General features: G+C 46.3%; 1 protein-coding gene across 5 annotated transcripts in view; it reads left to right on the top strand.

Moving 5' to 3' along the window:
- Positions 1 to 14,703, top strand: part of garem (GRB2 associated, regulator of MAPK1) — a 111,300-nt gene that overhangs the window by 72,915 nt on the left and 23,682 nt on the right. For all 5 annotated transcript variants that reach the window (XM_038809244.1, XM_038809243.1, XM_038809242.1 and 2 more), the window contains one exon: positions 907 to 2,082. In XM_038809244.1, the coding sequence (XP_038665172.1) occupies positions 907 to 2,082 (1,176 nt within the window). The remainder of the gene's footprint in view (positions 1 to 906; positions 2,083 to 14,703) is intronic.

The following is a 14,703-nucleotide window of genomic DNA, read 5'->3' as shown; positions in this document are numbered from 1 at the left end:
ATTTTTTTTTTCCTTCTTGACCTTTCCAGAATATATTACTGCCAGGAATATTAAACATCCATTCCAAATTTCTGTTTTTCAAATTTTTACACATGGACCTTTCAGAAAACTGCATGTCAGTCAATTTCCAATTATAAGTTGCAACTAGTAGGGCAGCACAGTGGTGCAGTGGGTTAGCCCTGTTGCCGCACGGCGCCGAGGTCCCAGGTTCGATCCCAGGTCTGGATCACTGCCCGTGTGGAGTTTGCACATTCTCCCCGTATTTGTGTGGGTTTCGCCCCCACAACCCAAAGATGTGCAGGATAGGTGGATTGGCCACGCTAAATTGCCCCTTAATTGGAAAAAATGGATTGGATACTCTAAATTAAAAAAAAAAATAAGTTGCAACTAGTATGGGACCCTCTTGTTAATTGTCACTGATTTGCAGATTTTTAATGTTATAAACCAAGTTGAATTTCAGTTTGCTAACACACTTTTTGCACTAATTATCATTCTCACCAAGTTCCTGTTTTCCAAAGCTCTTGCTCTGTTTCCAGTTCGCTCTGGTGAGCTGATTCATCCAATTCTGGTCAAGCAGAGTTCGGTGAGGGCAATGAAATACTAGCCTGCCATTCTTGTGTAAAGCTTTGCTGTCTAAATGGCACAGCTTTCAAGGTAAACTTACGGTGGCATGCAGAAATTGTCAACAAATCAAAATATATTAAAAGGTGGTTGGTTTTCATTCCGAAATGTTACGTTGCATGGGAATGATGATTGAGATCCCATCATATAATAAATGGAGTGTTCATTAGATTTTTTTTACCTTTAGATCTGTGTCTCTGGAAATATGCTGTAGACTAGAAACATTGAAGCCACAGGAAAAGTGCTACTTTTTAATATGATGTAATATTTGCTCTTCCTCCTTAGGTAGCCTCCGGGGAATGCAATGAAGATACAGAAGTGTACAACATCACCTTGAGCACTGGTGATGAACTTACTCTAATGGGACAAGCAGAAATCCTTTATGCCAAAACATCGAAGGAAAAGTCCAGACTTAACACTATCTTTAAGAAAATTGGAAAACTAAACTCTGTTGGCAAGTTTGGACGAGGGAAGATGCCTTGCCTCATCTGTATGAATCACCGGACCAATGAAAGCATTAGCCTTCCTTTCCAGTGTAAAGGTCGATTCAGCACACGTAGTCCCCTTGAGATACAAATGCAAGAAGGTGAACATACTATTCGCAACATTGTTGAAAAGACCAGGTTACCAGTAAACGTTACTGTACCATCTGCTCCTCCACGAAACCCTTATGATTTGCACCTCATTCGGGAGGGCCACCGCTATAAGTTTGTTAATATTCAAACTAAGACTGTTGTAGTGTGCTGTGTACTCCGTAACAACAAAATGATTCCCATGCACTTTCCACTCCATTTAGTTGTGCCAAAGTTTACCCTAGCTGAAGGTCTCCTTAAGGGTGACATGTGGTACGAGAGCACAGTTCAACACTCGTTCAACATTTGTCAGGAGCAGTTCGACATTGAAGAATATTCACGAGCAGTTCGGGATGTTAAGACTGACTGGAATGAAGACTGTAAAAGTCCAAAGAAGACCAGATGCACTGGGCACAGTCATATGCCTAACTCTCTTAGCTATGCTCGTGAAGAACTGACCCAATCTTTCCATCGACTTTCAGTATGTGTTTATGGAAACAATTTGCATGGAAATAGTGAGGTTAATCTGCATGGTTGCAGAGATCCAAACAATGAGTGGACTCTCTTTTCTCATGAAACTCTGCTATCTCAAGATTCAGGAGACAACGGGAGTGATTATCTCCTGCCTGAAGTGACCGAAGAACCTGCTGGGATCCAGTCACGGCCCGAACTTCCCTATGAAGAGCTCTGGTTAGATCAGGGAACAGGGAAATGTGGTGGACAAGATCTTTTCTCTTTGGGGGAGAGATTGAAACCTGGTCAGTGCGGCTCCATCCACTCCAAATGCCTGGTTTCTTCAGCCCTTTCGTCTCCAGGACCTTTGTCTACAGTTAAACCTGCATCTGATATTTCTCTACCTCCACCTCCAGTGCCTCCAAAGTCTGAAGCTGTAAGTCCTGGTCTTAGGATTAATTTGCTAAATGTTGTACAACAATATTGCGTAACCATTTTTAGAAGTTGCAAGGGAGTGTATGCTCTCAAGAATTTAAAACTAAGTAGTTCCATTTGCTGCCATGAGTTGAAAAATAGGAAATTTCCTGCAGTGCTTCCTTGGGCTGATTTTCCATTTTTGTAATTGATTTCATGCAAAAACACTTATGTAATTTGGCTAGTGAATGGACAGTTCTTTGTATTTTAAAAGCTAGCAAAATACCAGTACTTAGATTTTAACAAATGACACAATTGCAACATCTTTTTGCTGATTTTCAAATCTTGGAATTTGGATTTTTTTTAAAAAACATCATTTTACTTAAGGAAATTGACGTGTGATTCACAGTTAGCTGACAGCATTACTCGAGAATCAAATCCAGAGTGGGATAATCTTTGACCTGTATCGAGTCTGTTTTAGCATGGGAAGGAATGGGATGCTATAAATAGTGTTGGCATTCCTGACTGGGAGGAAATGTTTGCAAAGTGCTTGTACCTATTAGATATCCATTGACCACGAAGCCTGCGTATGTTTAAGTTTTATTTATGGCTATTCCTCTTTCTCCCTGTCACCAAAATGGTTGAGCATCTTGCCAATGCTCACTGTCCAGGATCACATGATGAGGTTATCTGTCAGCCACTTGAGGGCAGCAGCACTTCAGCTGAATTCTACTTAAGTCAGCACTTCATGGGAAAAGAGGAGATATTGTGCTTTGAACACTTATAGTTACAGTCTTCTGTTATACTTTTGCAGAAATCAATAATCATGTTGAAAAGTCACCCTGTTTTCTCTGCAAGCTACCTAATATCCCAACTTCACTGGATTGGGAGAGGGTTGAATAATTTTATTCAAATGTTGGAGCTGTTTTTATCAGCACCATCTCCTTCCTGTGCTTTTGAGTAGATGTCAATGCTATAATTTTCCTTAGTCATATCACACCCTTTTGCACGAAATATGTCGCTATGGTTACATGGTTTTGCTGCAACAGTTATAGAACATAGAATAGAACATAGAACACTACAGCGCAGTACGGGCCCTTCGGCCCTCGATGTTGCGCCGACCTGTGAAACCATCTGAAGCCTATCTGACCTACACTATTCCATTTTCATCCATATGTCTATCCAGTGACCACTTAAATGCCCTTAAAGTTGGCGAGTCTACTACTGTTGCAGGCAGGGCGTTCCACACCCCTACTACTCTCTGAGTAAAGAAACTGCCTCTGATATCTGTCCTATATCTATCACCCCTCAATTTAAAGCTATGTCCCCTCGTGTTGGTCATCACCATCCGAGGAAAAAGACTCTCACTGTCCACCCTATCTAACCCTCTGACTATCTTATATGTCTCTATTAAGTCACCTCTCAGCCTTCTCCTCTCTAACGAAAACAACCTCAATTCCCTGAGCCTTTCCTCGTAAGACCTTCCCTCCATACCAGGCAACATCCTAGTAAATCTCCTCTGAACCCTTTCCAAAGCTTCCACATCCTTCCTATGATGTGGTGACCAGAACTGCACGCAGTACTCCAGGTGCGGCCGCACCAGAGTTATGTACAGCTGCAGCATGACCTTGTGGTTCCGAAACTCAATCTCCCGCTCCCGCTGCCGGGGGAAAGCAGGCAGCATAATCAAGGATCCCTCCCACCCGGCTTACTCACTTTTCCAACTTCTTCCATCGGGCAGGAGATTCAGAAGTCTGAGAACACGGACGAACAGACTCAAAAACAGCTTCTTCCCCACTGTCACCAGACTCCTAAATGACCCTTTTATGGACTGTCCTCATTAACACTACACCCTGTCTGCTTCATCCGATGACAATGCTTATGTAGTTACATTGTATATCTTGTGTTGCCCTATTATGTATTCTCATGTATTTTCTTGAATTCTGTTCAATTCCCTTTTCTTCCCATATACTGAATGATCTGTTGAGCTGCTTGCAGAAAAATACTTTTCACTGTACCTCGGTACACGTGACAATAAACAAATCCAATCCAATCCAATCCAATCCAATCCCCCTGCTTATAAAGGCTAGCACACCATATGCCTTCTTAACAGCCCTATTAACCTGGGTGGCAACTTTCAGGGATTTATGTACCTGGATGCCGAGATCTCTCTGTTCATCTACACTACCAAGAATCTTGCCATTAGCCCAGTACTCTGCATTCCTGTTACTCCTTCCAAAGTGAACCACCTCACACTTTTCCGCATTAAACTCCATCTGCCACCTCTCAGCCCAGCTCTGCAGCTTATCTATGTCCCTCTGTATCCTATAACATCCTTCAGCACTATCCACAACTCCACCGATCTTCGTGTCATCTGCAAATTTACTAACCCATCCTTCTACACCCTCGTCCAGGTCATTTATAAAAATGACAAACAGCAGTGGCCCCAAAACAGATCCTTGCGGTACACCACTAGTAACTGAACTCCAGGATGAACATTTGCCATCAACCACCACCCTCTATCTTCTTTCAGCTAGCCAATTACTGATCCAAACCGCTAAATCACCTTCAATTCCATACTTCCTTATTTTCTGCAATAGCCTACCGTGGGGAACCTTATCAAACGCCTTACTGAAATCCATATACACCACATCAACAGCTTTACCCTGATCCACCTGTTTGGTCACCTTCTCAAAAAACTCAATAAGGTTTGTGAGGCATAACCTACCCTTCACAAAACCGTGTTGACTATCGCTAATCAACTTGTTCTTTTCAAGATGATTATAAACCCTATCTCTTATAACCTTTTCCAACATTTTACCCACAACCGAAGTAAGGCTCACAGGTCTATAATTACCAGGGTTGTCTCTACTCCCCTTCTTGAACAAGGGGACAACATTTGCTATCCTCCAGTCTTCCGGCACTATTCCTGTCGACAAAGACGACATAAAGATCAAGGACAAAGGCTCTGCAATCTCCTCCCTGGCTTCCCAGTGAATCCTAGGATAAATCCCATCTGGCCCAGGGGACTTATCTATTTTGACATTTTCCAAAATTGCTAACACCACCTCCTTTTGAACCTCAATTCCATCTAGCCTGGTCGACTGAACCTGAGTGTTCTCCTCGACAACATTGTCTTTCTCCAGTGTAAACACTGACGAAAAATATCCATTTAACGCTTCCCCTATCTCCTCTGATTCCACACACAACTTTCCACTACTATCCTTGATTGGCCCTAATCTTACTCGAGTCATTCTTTTGTTCCTGATATACCTATAGAAAGCCTTAGGGTTTTCCTTGATCCTATCCGCCAACGACTTTCCTTCCTGGCTAACTTGTAACTCTCAAGTGCCCTAACTGAGCCTTCATGTCTCATCCTAACATAAGCCTTCTTCTTCCTCTTGACAAGTGCTTCAACTTCCTTAGTAAACCACGGTTCCCTTGCTCGACAACTTCCTCCCTGCCTGACAGGTACATACTTATCAAGGACACGCAGTAGCTGTTCCTTGAAAAAGCTCCACATTTCGATTGTACCCATCCCCTGCAGTTTCCTTCCCCATCCTATACACCCTAAATCTTGCCGAATAGCATCATAATTGCCTTTCCCCCAGCTATAATTCTTGCCTTGCGGTATATACCTATCTCTGCCCATTGCTAAAGTAAACATAACCAAGTTGTGATCACTATCACCAAAGTGCTCACCTACATCTAAATCTAACACCTGGCCGGGTTCATTACCTAGTACCAAATCCAATGTGGCCTCGCCCCTTGTTGGCCTGTCTACATACTGTGTCAGAAAACCCTCCTGCACACACTGCACAAAAACTGACCCATCTATAGTACTCGAACTATAGTATTTCCAGTCAATATTTGGAAAGTTAAAGTCCCACATAACAACTACCCTGTTACTCTCGCTCCTGTCGAGAATCATCTTTGCAATCCTTTCCTCTACATCTCTGGAACTATTCGGAGGTCTATAGACAACTCCCAACAGGGTGACCTCTCCTCTACTGTTCCTAACCTCGGCCCATACTACCTCAGTAGACGAGTCCTCAAGCGTCCTTTCTACCGCCGTAATACTTTCCTTGATTAACAATGCCACATCCCCCCCTCTTTTACCATCTTCTCTGTTCTTACAGAAACATCTAAATCCTGGAACCTGCAACAACCATTCCTGTCCCTGCTCTACCCATGTCTCCGAAATCGCCACAACATCGAGATCCCAGGTACCAAACCATGCTGCAAGCTCACCCACCTTATTCCGGATGCTCCTGGCGTTGAAGTAGACACACTTCAAACCAGCGTCCTGCTTGCCGGTGCCCTCTTTCGAACTTTTAACCCTATCCCTGACCTCACTACTCTCAACATCCTGTACACTGGGACTACAATTTAGGTTCCCATCCCCCTGCTGAATTAGTTTAAACCCCCCCGAAGAGCACTAGCAAATCTCCCCCCCCCCCCCCCCCCCAGGATATTGGTACCCCTCTGGTTCAGGTGAAGACCATCCTGTTTGTAGAGGTCCCACCTACCTCAGAATGAGCCCCAATTATCCAGGAAACCAAAACCCTCCCTCCTGCACCATCCCTGTAGCCACGTGTTCAACTCCTCTCTCTCCTTATTTCTCACTTCACTAGCACGTGGCACGGGTAACAACCCAGAGATAACAACTCGTTTGTTCTAGCTCTCAGCTTCCACCCTAGCTCCCTGAATTTCTGTCTCAAATCCCCATCTCTCTTCCTACCTATGTCGTTGGTACCTATGTGGACCACGACTTGGGGCTGCTCCCCCTCCCCCTTAAGGATCCCAAAAACACGATCAGAGACATCACGAACCCTGGCACCTGGGAGGCAACACACCAACCGTGAGTCTCTTTCGTTCCCACGGAACCTCCTGTCTGTTCCTCTAACTATGGAGTCCCCAATGACAAGTGCTCTGTTCCTCGTCTCCCTTCCCTTCTGAGCAACAGGAACAGACTCTGTGCCAGAGACCTGTGCCCTATTGCTTACCCCTGGTAAGTCGTCCCCCGCAACAGTATCCAAAACGGTATACTTGTTAAAGAGGGGAACGACCACAGGGGATCCCTGCACTTCCTGCCGGTTCCCTCTCCCTCCCCTGACGGTAACCCATCTACCTTCTTCTTTTACCTGAGGTGTGACTACCTCCCTATAACTCCTCTCAATAACCTCCTCCGCCTCCCGAATGATCCGAAGTTCATCCAGCTCCCTAACACGGCTCTCGAGGAGCTGGAGTTGGGTGCACTTCCCGCAGATGTAGTCAGAAGGGACACTAGAGGTGACCCTTTCCTCCCACATTCTGCAGGAGGAACATTCAACTGCCCTAGCCTCGATTCCCACTGAACTAACTTCCCAACTACTGAAAAATAAAAATAAAAAACTTGCTAGTTTAGCAATCCAACAGACAGCTTTTTTTTTTGGTTAGAGGAGGAGGATGGGTGGGAGACACTACGTAAGTAGTGTTTCGGGTAAAGCTGTCACTCGAGAACAGCCCCTTCACAAACCACCTTCAACTTGTGCTGACCGCACTGCACGTATGCAAATCTCCCCGGAACAGCCAATCAGAAGCTCTGCTCTGCTGCCCCCTGCTGGATGCTTGACTTCCGTCGAACTCCTCGGGTCACTGATGCAGGTGCACCTTCAACTTACGCTGACCGCACTGCACGTATGCAAATCTCCCCGGAACAGCCAATCAGAAGCTCTGCTCTGCTGCCCCCTGCTGGATGTTAATTGCAATGACAAATTAAATGCTGTAAATGTACTCAAAAATATGTCTTCAAACCTTGATCAAATTCTCACTCCGGATTTATGGAATTGCTATAATTTCCAGTGGAAATGCCCTTGGAATGTTTTCCCCCGACAGAGATGAGGAGATAAAGATCAAAAGGGGGAGGACTACTTACAGTGGAGCGTTGTGATTCTCTTCCCCCGCACTCTCTACCATAACATTGGAACTAAATTCATCCTGTGGATGGAAGCATTCAGCACCTGTGAGAAATGTGGCAAATGACATTAGTCTTTTAAAACCTGGGTCACGATCTACCCGGATGGGAACAGAGTCCCATAACGTGCTTAGCCAGGTGTTTCTTGGTGTTCTGAGCATTGAGAAACCTCAAGCTATTGAACGGGGCTCTGTTTTCATTCGTGTACATTCGGGCCCTCAGCGGGGAACTCCCCAACGAGGCTGCACTTAGTCCCGTTTCCTACACTGAGGAGCTCCTCGGTGCTGGAGGAGATTGGGACACCATTTGTAAATGGCGTCCCGATCTTTCAACCCCCCCAACACGACCCCCAACTCCCTTATAAGGAGGTACTTGGGTCCGATTCCCCGCTATGGCTGGCAGTGCCAAGGTGCCTGGGTGGCACCAGCAGAGCCAGGGTGCCACTCTGCCTAGAGGGCATGCACCTAGGGGCCTTTGTTCCCTGGAAGACCACACGAGTGCCGTTCCGTATGGTCTCATTTGTGGGGAGCAGCATTGCATGGGGCTCACCCAAGTCTCCAAGGCGAAGGGGTTAGATCCCAGTGCTTTGGTTAGATCGTGGGGATGCATATTAGAACATAGAACAGTACAGCACAGAACAGGCCCTTCGGCCCTCGATGTTGTGCCGAGCAATGATCACCCTACCCAAATCCACGTATCCACCCTATACCCGTAACCCAACAACCCCCCCCTTAACATTACTTTTTAGGACACTACGGGCAATTTAGCATGGCCAATCCACCTAACCTGCACATCTTTGGACTGTGGGAGGAAACCGGAGCACCCGGAGGAAACCCACGCACACATGGGGAGGACGTGCAGACTCCGCACAGACAGTGACCCAGCCGGGAATCGAACCTGGGACCCTGGAGCTGTAAAGCATTTATGCTAACCACCATGCTACCGTGCTGCCATATTGGAGTGTGACTAGCTGTGTCGCTCTCATAGGCAAATTTGCTATTAAAAAAATCACCCGCTCACAATGTGATTCACATCGCGACGACTCGTGAGATATCGCGCTAGATCTCAGGAGGTGTGGCGAGCGGGGTAGATCATGGAAGAGTGATCTCTCTGCATCTACCGGCTGTGCCGCACTGTCTTTTGTGCATATCGTGTCCGGTAGATCACACCCATGGTCTTTTGATCGATGTATAAGTGATAGCTGGCCCATGTAGCATTGCCCTGGCAGATCAACGTAGCCCAAGTTTAATCCTTACATTTACTGGTCTCTTGAGGCTGGCAGTCTCTGGTACTTGAAAATCAGCCACGATTCATGCTGCTGACTGCTGCTCATTGACTCTTTCTTGTAGATATGTATGTAAGTTTTAGGGGATTGAAAATTGGGTTCAAAGACAATGAGATGGGAAGTCAGTGGTCTGCCACTGCTTGCTGTCCAGCATCGTACATTAATAAGAGCCCAAAAACAGAGATACTTGAATGGCTGTAGCCATAAAACAGTATCCCAGGAGGAAACAAAATCTGTTGAAATAAAGCTGTAAGTCTGAATCAATACATTGGGAACTGGGGATTAAGTTTGAGTGGCATTCATCCATTCCAGTGGCATTCATCCATTCCATAGTATAGCTTCCTATAATTTTTCCCCAGCCAATTTTTCTCCGAATGGCTATAAATTTAAAAATAAATAAATTTACAGTACCCAATTCATTTTTTCCAATTAAGGGGCAATTTAGCGTGACCAATCCACCTACCCTGCACATCTTTGGGTTGTGGGGCTGAAACCCATGCAGACACAGGGAGAATGTGCAAACTCCACACGGACAGTGACCCAGAGCCGGGATCGAATTTGGGACTCGGCGCCGTTAGGCAGCAGGACTAACCCACTGCGCCACCGTGCTGCCTCGAATGGCTATAAATTAAGGAGGCAGTGGAGACTGGTTCAGAGATAGTTTACTGCTATTTTTACTTCCTCCCCATCTATATTCTTGAGGTATTGATGGATATAATTTCATAGATGCAATTCACCTTCCACCACTTTTTTCAAAAATGAATTCTTCTCAATTCCCCAGCTTTCTGTTTATGCCCCCAGGTATTGACCTCACTGCTCAGGTAAATACCTCCATCCAATCCCCTCTTAGGCAGGCTCTTTGCAAATTTATGCTTCACAATTAAATCTCTCGGCAACCTCTGTTCAAAGGAAAATAGGCTGACCCTTTAGGAAGCTTATTAAAGACTAGGTTGAAATCTCTTTGCATTGTATTTACAGTGCAGTGAAAAAAACATTCTACTCCGTGGTAGTTATTCTGTCTCTGGTGCACAGAAATCTTTATCTTCACTTCTCTATTGCAATTAAACTGCCTTCTGACTACCTGATCCTCCGTACCCACCTGTTGGGACTTTCTTTAGGTTCTAAATATTTTTAGAGCATTATCTCAATTTGATGTTGCAATTTTTTCTAACTTTATACTGATGCAAATTATGTAGATATATACTGACCTATTGGTTACTTTGTACCATCAGACTGTTTTATCTATTGAATTAAGTACTTTGATTGTGACACACAAGTTTCTGAGATTGTTTTTGGAGCTGGCTGATTCAATAAGTTAATAGACACTGACTTCTGACCCTCTGACCAAATTCAGTACAAACTGAACTGAATCAGTAATTTACAGCACAGCCGAATATCATTCGGCCCATCGTGACGCTGCAGGTCAAAGAAAGAGCCATCAGCTTAATTCCACTTTTTAGAACTTGGTCCATAGCCATGTAGGTTTCAGAACTTCCAAGTACATTTTTGTCTCTGCCACCCTTTCAGGCAGTGAGTTCCAGACCCTCAACACCTTGGTAAAAAGAAATCATCTTCAACTCCCCACTAAGCTTTCCATGAAAGCCCCAAGTTATTGACCTGACTGCTAAGGGAAATAGATCCTTCCGATCCCCTCTTATCTCAGCTCTTTGTAATTTTATACATTACAATTAAATCTGCTCTCGACGACCTCTATTCCAAGGAAAATTATGCAAATCTTTTTATAATATTTTAGTAATTTTTCCGATTAAGGGGCAATTTAGCTTGGCCAGTCCACCTTCCCTGTATGTCTTTAGGTTGTGGGGGTGAGCCCCATGCTCACCCCCACAACACTGGGAGAATGTATAAACTCCACACGGACAGTGACCCGTGGCTCGCGTCCTTGGCACCGTGAGGCAGCAGTGCTAAACACTACGCCACCGTACCGCCCACAAAAATAATGCTGAATTCTCCAATCTCTTCTTGCCTCTGTATTGCCAACATCATCTTAAATTCACTCTGCATCCTTTCGAGTGCGGTCACATTGTTCTTGTAATGTAACCAGAACTGTACGCAGTACACGTGCTGTGGCCTAACTACTGTTTAATATAGCTCTAGTATCACCTCTCTGTTCTTGTGTCCTTTGCCTTGGCTAATAAAGGAAGGAATCCTGTATACCTTTTCAACAATCTTATCTACCTGTCCAACCACTTTCAGGAATCTGTGAACATGCACTCCCAAGTTCCCTCTGTTTTTCTACACTTGTCAGTATTCTACTATTCATTTTGTATTTCTTTGCCTTGTTTACGCTCTCGAAAATACATTACCTCAACACGTCTCTGGATTGAATTCCACTGACCACTTTTCTGACCAACTGACTAGTCCATGGATATCTTCCTGCAGCTTTCTTCCACATAATCAATCACACAATCAATTTTTGTGTAATCTGCAAACTTCTTCACTCTGTGTTATTATACACTATGGAAAATACAATTGTCCTAGTACAGACCTTTGCCAAACCCTACTGAAACAGCCTTCCAATCACACAAACACCTGTGGACCATTAGTGTCAATTATTGCCTTTCAGTCATAACATTCTGCGTTCAAGTCCCACTGCAGGACGTACAAGCTGACGATACAGTGCAAGACTGAAGAAGAGCAGGGGCGTTTCCCCCGATCTGGCAAAGTTTATCCATCGACTCCGGGTGGAAGCCATAAAGTGAGTGGTCGCACATTTGGTGGCTCCTGCTTGAGGCAGAATTGTTTGGCCTTGTTGCCCAACGTTTGCTGGTACAAAGTACAGGAACAGATAGAGCTAAAAATTCTCCTTCGGGTGGTCATGGCTCAGCCCTGTCAAACAAGGAGTGCAGCTGTAAAGGGGCAACCATCGAGCTTTCGAAAAATGCAGTAGAAGAAAAGATGGTGCGTGCTGTGTGGCATCGTTGCCTGTTCAGTGGTCCACGGAACAGTTGGTGGAGTTTTTGACGGTCATGTTTCAGCAGCAAAGGCAGGACGCTCCCGAAGACCTTGCTCAGGTGACTGATCCAATTCGGGCAGCCATTGAGCAAGTGGAGCAGAGGTTGGGGGCACACAGTGCGTTGCTCCAAAGAGTGGAAGAGTCAGTTGCGGACCATGGGGACTGGTTGGCCTTGTTGGATGCAGAGATACACTGGTGGCAGAGGGCCAAAGGAAGCTGAGGGGAAAAAGTGGATGATTGGGAGAATTGGCCGAGGAAGTATGTAGCTAACATGCTTGGGAGCTGGTGGGGTGGCGGTCTTTGATCAGTTCCCCCCCACGAGGTGGATCGAGCACACATATCTCTGAGGAGGAGGCCGAAGTTGAGTGAGCAACTGAGCGAGATGGCGGTACGACGGCACAGATATTTAGACAAGGAGAAGATTCTGCGGTGGGCTAAGGAGTCGCAGAAGTGCACCTGGGAAGGTAATGTGATTCCGATCTACCGGGAATAGGGTGTGGAGTTGGCAAAGTGTCGGGCTAGGTTTAAAAGGGTCAAAGTGGTCCTGTTCAGGGAAGGAATGAAGTTTGGGGTGCTGTACCCAGCCCGGTTGTGAGTCATGTACCAGGGTCAGGTGTTCTACATGGACACGCCAGAGGAGGCGGGCAGGTTTTTGCAAAACCTGGGGACTTGTAAGAACTTGGGACTATGGAGCTACCAGTAATGGAAAGTTTGTGTGTTTAAGGGGGAAGGTAGATGAGTGGGCCCGAGGGAGTAGGGAGATTTGGAGGAAGGCAGTTGCCTCGGTTGGGGGCCACCATGCTAGCGGATAGGCTAGTAAATGGGAGTGACGTGGGGGTTAGATCTGTTGTGGGGGAGGGAGGGGGGGGTTTGTTTTCTTTTTTTTTGATGGTGGTGGGGGGGTTACGGGTGAGATGCTGACGTGGACAAAGTTGGTGTGGCGCAGTTGCTTGAGGGGTGATGGCGGCAGTTAAATTGGGGCGGTCCTAGGGGTACACGTGGAGGGGACCTGGGAGAGCTGATTAAAACGGATTTATGGCTGACCCGGCAACTGGTCTGACCCGGCTGGTTACATGGAATGTTTGGGGATTAAATGCGCCGGTTAAGAGGTCATGAGTGTTCACGAATTTGCAGAGCCTCTAGGCGGGTGTCGTGTTTTTGCAAGAGACTCATTTGAAGATGACGGATCAGATGAGAATGGGATGGGTGGCACAGTTTCATTTGGAGCTGGATATGAAGATGAGATGGGGTGGCAGAGTTGGTTAATAAGAGGGTGTCCTTTGCGGTGGGGAGCATAGTGGCAGATCTGGGGGTAGATTTGTGATGCTGTGTGGGAGATTGGAGCTGGTGAACATTTATGCTTCAAATTGGGATGACGTGAAGTTTGAGGCGTATCCTGGCAAAAAGTTGTTCAAAAGGTTGGGTGGGATTGCGGTGATAGGGTGGATGTGTAGAGTAGGGTGCTCTTTCCAAGGTCGATGCAGACTCCCTCTGCGCTGTGAATCCTATGATTCTCTGAAAGACCCTGGACTTGGACACACACCAGCTGACCATGGGGGGGGGGGGGGGGGGGGGGGGCGTGGATTTTACTACGGTGTTGAATCACAGGAGGGATGGGCCGTGTCCCAGGTCAATGAGGGTGTCTGTAATGGTGAAGGGGTTTCTGGGATTTATACAGCGAATGGGGGCAGCGGGTGGATTTGCGGGTAGAGGTGAAGAGCTCCCAGAGGCATCATTGGTGGTTGGATGTGGGTTTATTGGCCAATTAAGGAGGTCTGTGAGAAGATAAGGGTGACTATGCGGAACTATGTGAAGTATATTAAGATAATGGAGGTCTCGGCGGCTACGTTGTGGGAACTGTGGAAGTGATGAGAAGGGAGTTTATTTTGATTAGGGTGCATAGGGTGAGGGCAGAGCGAGCGGAGAGGCTGAGGCTGGTGGAGAGCGTCTGGCGGTGGATCAGAGGTTTTCGGTAGTGCCTGAGAAGGTGCTTCTGAAGGAGGAGAAACTCCAAATGGAGTTTGGGCTCGTGTTGATATGGCAGGCAGTGGGACAGCTGCGCATGGGCAGTGTACGAGTGTGGGGTGAAGACGCGCAGGATGCTTGTACATCAGTTAAGGCAAATGGGGGCAAGGGAGATGGGGGGACGGGAGGGAAGCGGGCGTTAAGCTGGTAACTGGGCCGGAGGAGGTAAATGGTGTTTGAGGCATTTTATCAGAAGGTGTACAGTCCGAAGCCCCTGGCGGAGGATGAGGGAATGGGGTGTTTTTGGATGGGCGGGAGTTCCCAAGGGAGATGAGACGAGGTTACACGGACTGGGAGCCCGGATTGGTCTGAGGAGGTGATGGAGTGGGGGTGATGTGGTTGAGGAAGGCCCCGGGCCTGGACGGGTTCCTTGCAGAGTTTTATACGAGGTTTGGGTTGGAGC

This window comes from Scyliorhinus canicula, chromosome 10 (genome assembly GCF_902713615.1).
Source record: "Scyliorhinus canicula chromosome 10, sScyCan1.1, whole genome shotgun sequence".
In the NCBI taxonomy this organism is placed as follows: Eukaryota; Metazoa; Chordata; class Chondrichthyes; order Carcharhiniformes; family Scyliorhinidae; genus Scyliorhinus; species Scyliorhinus canicula.
The sequence above is the reverse complement of the archived record's forward strand: the minus strand, read 5'-3'. Positions and strand labels throughout refer to the sequence as shown.